The sequence below is a fragment of the Zosterops lateralis genome, assembly GCF_965231275.1.
Source record: "Zosterops lateralis genome assembly, chromosome: 2".
Taxonomy (NCBI): Eukaryota; Metazoa; Chordata; class Aves; order Passeriformes; family Zosteropidae; genus Zosterops; species Zosterops lateralis.
Window position 1 is genome coordinate 67,265,506 of NC_139763.1, and position 10,588 is coordinate 67,276,093.

A 10,588-nucleotide genomic window follows, 5' to 3' on the forward strand; every position below is an offset into this window, starting at 1 on the left:
GGGCTCTGGGTGGGAGGGGCTTATTCTGGAGTGGGAGCAAGGAGGGTTCCAGGTCTGATAGCCCACAAGAGGCCCACACACCTTCTCAATAAATCCAGAGCGCTGGAATTTCCATCAAGTGGTTATTTGCTGTCTTTTTCCTTATTACTCACAAGACCTACATTTTGATAGCCGGAGAAATTTTTATTGGTTTACTGTGAGGCTTGTGTTTTCTAACACTGCCTTTAAAAACTTGTCTGTGAGAGGTTCGTAAAATCTCAGCAAAATAACCACCTTAGCAAAACAGCAGAGATGGGCACTGTGAGTGTTTCCAGTAAAGTAAATCTCCCACCCTGGATCATTTCACCAAGTGCATGGATCGGGCTACAGCACACTTTCCATAAAACCTAACGGTTCCCTGAGTGCACACTGAGGACTAAGTAGTTTTTGACATGGATGTTCTGGGGAAAGAAAAACAAAACAAACCCAAACACAAAAATAAGCCTATTTTTCAGGCAAAAAGTAGAAAAGTCAATCCAATTCATGAGTTGAACGCTGGCTAGCAAAAAATTGAGAAAGACTCTCACTCCAAGTGCAGAAGTGTGCAGCAGTACCTGTAATTCATCTAATTCCACCCTACTGCACTTGTGGTGGTGGCTACAACCCACTGACCTGCAAAGGCAGAGCAAAACCCACTGATCTGTCTTGTCACTTGGCATCCTTCTTCATACTCCTTGGTTTTGGAGAAGGGGGAATGGGACCTGAGTGCCTAGCTTTAGATGGCTGTGGGTTTGATAGCATTAGAGGAATTTTCTGCTGAAGAAGGAAAGATCGTATTTTGTATCAAGCAGAACTTGGACAAAGAGTTGCAAATTTAATGCCTGCTCTGTAAAATGGTGAGGAAGATCACATGAGCTTTATTTATCTTCTGGAGTTTAATTGCTATCCATGATCAGTTTACACTCTTTCTCTGATTTATATTTTTTATTTTACATTAAAAAGAAAAAAAAAAAAAAAAAAAAAAAAAAAAAAAAAAAAGGACAAGCAAAGAAAGTCTTTCCATTTGCTATACACAATATTTGGATCTTTTTAAACCCCTGCTTCAGAGGGGGCTGATCTCAGGAGCCTGTGAGAAAAGTGAACATCTCCTCAAATTGGCCTTGACTCAGTTTAACCGCATAGCCCAGGTTTTGAAACAAACCATATGCATTTTGAAGAGGTAGGGGGGAAGGCTCTAAGTCTGCAACTTGGTAAATAAATAAAGCTATAAAAAAAGGTCATTTGACTAAAGCACTAGTAATGGCTGCCATCAGCATACAAAATGACACATCCCTGAATAATGGGCTGGAGCAGATGGGCGATAATCTCTCTTATTCATACATAAACTGCTCTGTTTTCCAGCTGGGGGCAGTAACAACAATGTTTATAATTAGGGTTTTCTAAACTGTGCACCTAGTGTGGAAAGGCAAATTGGGAGATCAGGGCTCCTTGGCGTGGATGCTTAATTAGGAAATCCGCTGCGAGGGGGTGCAGTGGACCAAGCGCTGCCGTGTGTTTGGACCTCTCTCATCTCCCAGAAACATGCAGCTGTTGTGGTGACCAACGTTTTAATCTAAATAAAACCGTTTTGATACAGTAAGTGTTTAGTTTTTAGTAGCACAGATGCAAAGCATATGAAAAGGTTCATCAATTCATGCCTATAAAAGAAATAATTTATCACAGCCACAGGAAAATTAATCTGAATTCACAAGTACAGTGAAAAATGAAACCATGTCTCAAGGAAAATGTAATGCTCCCTCTGTTAGTGTTAAAGTACTCGTTTCCTCTGCACTCCTCTTTTTGTTTTTATCTGTAGTTTCTAGAAGTCTTCTAAAATACTTTTAAATTGCACTATTTCCTCCTTCAACAACCAGAAAACCTTGTCTTCTCTGTGCCTAAAAGACTTCTGTTTTCAAAGTCCTTCAAAATCCTGTTTTTTTCTGAATGTCTTCTGCATCCTCTTAATTCCATTTCAGTAGAATAATACATGCAGAAGTGACATGGTTTTTTAGATACAGCAGGAGTTGTAGCTGGCATGAGCTATAATGCCTGGAAAATCTTTCATAGTTCTATGAATATGAGCATCAGGGAAAACACAGGGGCCAAATCAGGAAAATCATTCAAATCCCAGACTAATACATATTTTAAAACCAATCCACCAAATGCTCTTGGAACAGCTCTGTTGGAATCAGCCCTATAATCAGAGGTGCGGTAAAGGCCAAAGCAGTATCAGTAGGAGACAAGTCTTGGAGGTCCCAGTTAAAACCTGAAAATTTGACTGATTCAGAAAATCAAAGGAGCACCAGAGTGGTTTCATCCAATAGAATATTAGGAGAAAATGTCAGTATGTGTAGTGGGATATATATTATATTAATATAGAAAATAAGGGTGGGTTATTTTCTATATCCAAGACACTCTAGAAAAGCAAAATGGGCAAAATAAAATCCAGGAGTGTATGGAAAAGTCATTAATGATCTATGTATATAATGACAATAGAAAGGAGATGAGTTAAATTGGATGCTTAACAAAATTATCAATCTGGTCAATATTAAATTCACAAATACTAGATTTTTAAAATACAGTTCTCACTGTCACAGTTAAAAATATATCTAAATAGCTCATCTGAAAACCCATGATTCCATCCTCTGTGTTTGGTTCTTAGTTCACATTACTTTGCATCTGTCAAGTTACTTACACCTGTCCCAAGTGGATACAACACACTTTCAAGTCAAAAGTTACAGCCAGACATCTTAGTGATGGGCCAAGGAAGCTGGGAGTCAGGCTTGCTATCTGTAAAGTGCCACTTTTAATAACATAAAACCCTCTGTAAACTGAATATTGGTAAATACAGGCAGATACCTAAAATAATTTAAAATCTCTTCTCCTAATCTTTGAGTAAAAAACCCACAACTGATTTACAAACTATAAATAAAATTCACTCATGCAAACAACTTGGCATTAACTCTCTTCCACATGTAATTGAAAACAGCTGAGGAATTGTGTCTCTAAAAAGGGGATGTCAAAGAGTAAACACAAACTTAAATACAGCAATATGAATTCAACAGTTATGTATATAGAATACTTGTCTTTGTGTTCACTCACCAATACAGTACAAAGCATATATCAAATTGATTTGGTTTTCTTTCTTTTTTACTTTCATTTTAGCTAAATTTCATGCCAGAAGTTACATGGTGTGCTAAAGCATTGGGTTTTTGTATTTGGAGGTCTGGGTTCAAATCCACTCGATTAATTTGTCCCCTCGATGTGGTCATTTGCACGTCTCCAAATCACCGTGTAACTTGACTTGGTTATACCTTGTGCCTGAGGGACTAAAAATACCATGAGTGTCTTGCTCTTCTACTGAGGTGCATTGCTAAGTTTGAAGTACTCTCTAAAAAGTGTCTTGATTCATGAATCAATCACACTTATATATATATATATATAAAATATATAGTGTATATATAAATATGTATATATATATATATAACCTGAGAAACCCATGGAAAAGAAATTTAAAAGAAGATGAGACTGAAGGGCTGCCTGGCTTGTGCCACAAGCAATGTTTAATGGTCATTTTTACAGGGAAGAAACTTGTCAATGTATAAAGGTCACTAGCTGGAAGTTTAAGGAAATAAGATAAACTTATCTAGGTGTGAGCGTGTAAATGTGTGTATAAAATTGTGGATATAAAAGAATGTACTGGAAGAAAAATACCAGTGTTTCAATAAGCATATTCATCTAATTCCACACACTAAACAAAGCCTCAGGAAAATTGCTAACAAATTGCAAGTATGCTCCTGCAAAATAAAAGTGAGCAAAGGGAAGGGTTTCTTAGATTAATGTATGAACAGCTGCATCCCCAGTTTAGTCTCCTGGCTGGTATGAATAATGTATGGACTAAGAGGCAAAATGCACATTAATGTTCTTTTATTAATGAAACTAATATATATCTATATTTGGTGACCAGCAGTAAATTAAGACAAGTGAAAAGAATAACAGTCACTGCTCACTTTCATAAAATTCAGTTTCTATAATCCAGTAATTACTGACCTGACAGAAAATATCAGCCTACAGCTAAAATAAGGCTCTTCCCGTTACAAATCCACCACCTATATCAAAGTGGTTGTAGTTTTTGAAAAACTATTCATAAATACACAGTGCAGTGTTTTTCAAGATAAAAAATAAATTGCATGGCTCAGGAGTCCTGCAACTTCAAGTGGTAGAAATCAGGATGAAGACACTCTTTAAGGTAAAATCCTGGAAAGATGCTAACTGCACCATAATATGTCAATGATCGAAACAATGATTTTAAAATAATGCTCTATTACTACAAATTAAATACACTTCCAAAAATGGCATGGTAACCATTTGGTACTGGGTGTCAGGATTACTGAATGTTGATGCAAAATACATTAGTGCTTAATGAAATCCTTCAGACCCATCACTACCAAATTATTAGAGGCAATCCACTTATCTTCTGCTGGATAAGAAGCTCTACATTTTCTCATATGGATTGCAGAAGGGCAGCTGCATATCTTAAATAAGAATGTTGTCTTTACAGTTTAGTTGCCATTACTCTCATATAGTGCTCAAAGTTCTCAGTCTCTAACCTAGAGTCAGGAAAGAATAAAATATCAAAATGTGTTAATGAAAATCTGGGATTTGCAGCCCTGTGAAGCATAAGTGCACTTCAGATCCTCCTATTATTTATTGAAAGAGTAGCTTGAAGCAGAAATGCCCTGGAAATCCATAGTGGACTGATTCATGCACCGGCAAACCACCCAGATGAACAGCAGGTGAAAGAATGCATCTGTTAAAACAAGGCAATGTGTATACGAGGCCTTTGTTACAAAAACATCAATAATAATAAAAAAACTGGTTTTTGGAATACGTCCATGTGCACAAGAAAGTACAGTAGGTGAAAATCACACTTAAAAACCACATCCAGTCAATGTTCATATGTATCTATCTTACCATCTTCTCTGCATTCCAAAGGATGGATCTATCATGTTTTGAAATTCTTTTGAGGTAAAAAGTAACCACAACATCGTTAAATGAAAAATAGCTTTTTTTTGCAGTATGCAGAGCCACAATACCATCAGCAGTGTATTACACACTGGAAGTGTCAAATGTCATTGGAACATTGGTCAAAATAACTCTGATCTTGCAAGTTCTATAGGGCCTGAGCACTCTATTTGTGGCCAGAAGTGCCACATTTCATAGTTCTGACATGGCAGACACTAAACATTTGAATATGACCTGTGAATTTTTGCTTTCACTGGGTAAATACTGACCTCTTGGACTCTCTGTGTTTTTTTTTAACTTTTATTCAATAAGCTCTTTGGGTGAGAAAGGCTCTGGATGTCTGTCAGCCCAGGAGAGTAACCACAATAATGCCCCATTCTCTGGAAATATGTCTATACTAAGACTGATTAGATAAATCCAGGGAAAACACTGGATAAAAATAGGAAGAAAAACAATCACAAAATATCTCAGGAAATTTCCAAAGGGTTAGGAAGCCAGAAATATTTGGCCCTACAAACTACAGCAGCATAAGGTGCTAGACTAGGTGAGACCTTCAGGGGGGTTTTGCATAATATCTTTTGTTATTGAGGGAGGGAGCGCTTTTATGTATATTTAAACAAATAGATTTAAAGAACAGTCTCTAAAGCTTTTCCAACAATCACAGTAAGATAATATCTTGGCGTTTATTTTTGAAGATATTTTTGAAAAGATGTCCTGGTACCTAGTTTTCTTTGTTCTTTATAAAAAACAATATCCAAAAAAACCGATTTTCTTATACATTCCCTTATGTGTAAGTTATCTAAATTTAAATACCTCCAGATTTTACATACACATTTGCCATTCTCATGTAGCAGTTTTAAAAATAAATTCTGAATTTAATACAAGTATTTTTATTTATTCAACAAGAAATGTTTAAATTTCTCAAGGGAGAATATCTATTACCACAGGATGATGTGATGTGGTTTAAACTTTAAATAAATGCTTATTTCCTGTAAGCATAAAAAATATCCTTTAAATGGAAATCTGTATTTTATAGAGGGGTAATATATGCCATTCTTTTCAATTTTCACACAAAATTACATACTGTAAGCAGTATATTCACTGTGTGTAAAAGATCTAGGTATTCTTCTGTTTCACATTAAAAATAATCAAAAACTGAATTGGTTCAAGACTAAGAAACATAGAAAGCACTGAAAATACTAATTAGAGCTCTTAACCAAAAGATAGGAGTAAACAAAAAAAAATTTGACAGATGAAAAATTTTGGATTTTATAGCAATTATTATTTAAAATATAGGGATGAACTTATCAAAGTGGATCATTTTACCTAAAGTAGTGCTATATAGGTTCTAGACACAAACATAATCATTCGGCAACATAGCCTAACTAAATCCATTTGCTATAGTAGCTCTGTACTCCGGTCCATCTTTCTGTCTCTGTTACATCATTATTGAATGCTGGTTGCATTGTTTGAAAGCATGGATAGCTATAATTCTATTCTGCACCAGTATGATGGATTTAGTTTTCATTTTAGTCTCAAAACTATGTTGACTATAAATACATCTCTGCTCTCCTATGAGGCTCACACTGTAACTGGTAAATTTTCTAGAGAAATCAGTCATGCATATCTTAAGAGAACACAATAAGTCCTTTGAAGCAGAATAACCTTTTGGCTGCATTCTTTTAAATAGACCTTTTCATTATAAGGACAAATTTTACAAGACTTATAAGTGAAACCTATTCAGTTCTCAAGGTTATCTCTGCTTCCAGTGCCATGATCAGATACTTGGTTGCATTTTGTATGTCATCTTACTGGTCACCTGCCTTTTCCCATTTTGCTTTTTCGAAAGCAGTCGTGGGTTGGGATTTAAGGGGGCAGCCCTGCTTCAGAAGCAGCTAACCACATGTCAAAGTGCTCTTGCTGAATCAAGGCCATCTATGATGAACTTATAATTCTACAGTGATTTCAGGGACTGCAGTCTAAGATCCCATAATCAAGAAGACAGCAAAACCCAGTGCTTGAAACTGATACTCTAACTAGAGCTACCCTTACTTGGGTTGAAGTTTCACCTCCCAAATGTGCCAGAAAAGCAGAAGAAAGAACATGGCTAAAAGTTACAGCCATCTTATTAAGAATTGCATTCTTAATAATGGCAAAACGATCAAAAAATAATGCCCATCCAGTAAATATTGCTCTTTCCCATTCCTGGCTACCTTAGCTAGACAAGGATAAAATTAGTGAAGTGTTGAATTCAGTAGACCTTGGTTAACAGGAAGAGACAGTGTGGTCAGGCTAAACAGGTCTTTCCGTCAGAGCTCTTCAGCGTTCTCCCTAAGAACATCCATTGAGCGGCATGATGTGTCAAGGAGCTGGGCTAGCTCCCTTCGGTGTTTGTTTTTCTCTCTTGTCTGACAACTTCATCACAATCCATCTTTGTTAGCTGATTGCACTGACTTGAACACGGGTGAGTGTGTATCAGCCTTCATTAGGTCAAATCAAAGACAAGTGTACATCTCTGCCTTGCCTGTAGAAACAGATTTATACTTTGAGAAGGGTGGGGGGAAGGTCACTTGGTATTTGGCTTGAAATTTGATCCTGTTAAAGGATGAAATTAATAACATCCAGAAGTAGAACATATGGCATCCATATATATGGCACTGTATCTGCTTGATGATGTCACGCTACCTCTTAAGGTTTGGGAAATGCACTTTTTCAAGTGTTTAGCTGTGTTGTGGGCTCAACCTTTCAGACCTGACTGAGACAGAGCAGGCTTAATTTGGTCTGAACATTTATTATCCCTGGTATTTGCAGGCCACATAAAACCTCATGGTTTTCATTATCTTTGCATTTCACACACAGCCTAATTTCATTTATTCTTATTTTATGCCCCTGCCAGACCACCGCTCTTGATAAGGAGAGGCAGGTTTTCCGACGAAGACGCAACCAGGATGTGAGGGGACGTTATAAGGCTCAGCAAGCTCCGCCTGAACTCAACTCCGAATCGGAAGACTATTCACCAAGTTCATCCGAGACTGTTCGCTCACCTAACTCACCCTTTTAATAAAACACTTTTTCTCAAAAGTCTTGGCTTTAACCCTTTGAGACCCTGAAACTGCTTCAGGCCTGTGTGGAGTGAATACAGCTGATCTCTCCAGCAGTAAACGCTGGGATGGTAGAACACAAAAGGGTGCTCACAGAATCTTTGTAAGAATAATTTCCTAATTGATTGAAATACTTGTTCTCTGTTTAAATTGCAACTTGCTGCTAATAAGATCCTCAAAGGGTTAAGGCTACTTTGCTTTTTTATTTAAAGATAGAAGCAGTGAATGTTTTCATCAGTGGAGCTAGGAACTGCAGTATGTAATTTTAGCACATGTTAACCCTCTGAGTAAATGATCACCTTAAATTTGACAACCCATATTAGGGTTTTATTCTGGCTTTTTTGCTTTTATACGCACATATCTTTTATAGTATTCTGATGTTCCTTGCCTGTTTCTGGCCAAAAATATATCAAATTTACTATTGCTTAGGAATTATAAATATAAGCTTAAAAATGAGAATAAAATCAAACAAATGGTGTCTTCTGCAGTAGCTTGTTCCAAACCTGCATCATACTTCAACACAGAGTGTCTGTTATTGAAGGATATGATGCAGGGCTAGATGGGAAATTCAGTTTAGGGCATTCTCATGGTTTACAGAAGATGACATGACGATGGCCAGAAAAGATTGCTTCCATGTAGTTTGCTGCTAATGATAATGTTGAGTTTTGGGAAATTGCTTGAGGACATGTTCTGTCATGTAATAGTATGTAATGATCTAGTTGAGAAATTCCTGGTTCCTTTGCATCACATTCAGGAATGTACAGGCATCCTCTCGGCATGACCTGGTTATTCCTGCAGAGCCATTAAAAAAGATTAACACTGATAAGCATTACCCTTTAAATAGCTAGAGTACTTCTAAATCGGGGAAAATACAAGTCATTTAATATATATGTAAAGCCTAAATTGAATTAGCAAAAGTTTTGTCTTTAGAATGGAGAAACTAAAAATGATTCACCAATTTTATTTGTAATATTTAATAAAATGGGCATTTACACAGAGTATATATATATATATATTACTGATTTGTTAAAACCTCAAGACGACATTATAGCTTTTTATTTGACAATTATCATAAAGTTGGCTTCCACAGAAATATTACAGTGTGTAGACTTTTGCTTCAGATGTGATATTAAAAAAAAAAAGATGGCTCAGAATTTCACTTGAATGAAAGAAACAACTTTCAAAATCATGTTCTAAAATAAAAAACATTGTGAAATTTATAGTTTCTCTTATTGCTCATATAAAATGGAAGTTTTCTTCTCTAAAGTTAAAGTTTTCTCACAGTGTTTTTTAAAAGTCACTTGTGGTTTCCTCTCTCTCTCTCTCTCTCTCTCTCTCTCTTTCTATCTCTCTATCTCCTCTAGCCTCGCCCTTTATCTCTTTCTTTCTTCCTTCCTTTTTTCTTCCTATTATACAACTGGAAGTATCAATATACTACCCAAAATGACATGCAGATATTCTCAGCTTTCCGGAAAGTATAAATAAATTTTTCAGGAACAGGGCAAGTTGCCTACAGTATCGTTCCCATTCTGAGTGGTGTTTTTTTCATGGAACTGTCCATATGAGCAGTTGTGGCAGCCAATGCATACCTGCAGCTGGTGGGGGCTAGTGTAAAGCTCTTTCACACTTCTAGGTAGAAGTACCAGTTGAACTGTAGTTCAAGAAACATTGGAATTCTGTTTCTCCATCCTATGAAGTACATCTTTCATTGCCTCAGACATGAAAATTTATATGTTGAAAGCTCTGAAGACTTTAAACACAAGAATTTAATCTTGTGGATCTTCACACAAGTGGTATAAGTATTCCATATAAAATTCTTTTTGATCCACCCAATAATGATAATCTAGAAGTGAGATATTTAGTAGAAACTAGTTCTCCAGACTTCCTGGGTTATACAGAGGGATGAGCATTCCAGGTTTGATCCTGGCATGGGCACATATTTTAGGCAGGACTCGTGTTTTGATTAAACTCTTGGTCTCACTCCATTGACTGTAGAAGGAACTGCTGGGGGAAACTTACATCAGAAATCAACTTCAGATTATGAGTATACTAGAAAGTCATCTAAACCATCAGGAGACTGATCTCTGAATGCAGGTCTGTGGACAGAAGGCCTCAGTTACTCTGTCTAGAACCTGAGTAACAACATTTTAAAGCAAGTTAAGCAAATAAGAGAACTCCATTGGGGCCGGAGGTGAAGGGACAAAAGAAGTGCCAGGCAAAAATTCTTGGATTTTAGATTTTGGGAAAGGGTTGTATCTGTGTGTCAAATCCTTGACTATAACCATGCTACCCTCAACTCATTGTGGAGAGAAGACTGTCAGTAGATAGGGAACTACCACTGCCATCTTAGTGGTTGTACATTCATAACTTTGGGATGGGACAAGGATTATTTTTCCATAGGATCAAAACTTCAGTCAAGATAAAGCCTTCCTTGCCACTACCTC

At 36.7% G+C, this 10,588-nt stretch overlaps 1 protein-coding gene across 2 annotated transcripts in view; it reads left to right on the forward strand.

Annotated features, from left to right (window-relative positions):
- DCLK1 (doublecortin like kinase 1) overlaps positions 1-9,152 on the forward strand; it is a gene marked incomplete at its 5' end in the record, with an annotated part of 224,555 nt that extends 215,403 nt beyond the window's left edge. The window contains one exon of one of the 2 annotated variants that reach the window (XM_083854331.1): positions 7,940-9,152. In XM_083854331.1, coding sequence (XP_083710457.1) covers positions 7,940-8,104 — 165 coding nt within the window. In that variant the 3' untranslated portion in view covers positions 8,105-9,152. The remainder of the gene's footprint in view (positions 1-7,939) is intronic. The other variant, XM_083854332.1, reaches the window with a different exon arrangement.
- Between the last annotated feature and the right edge of the window lie 1,436 nt (positions 9,153-10,588).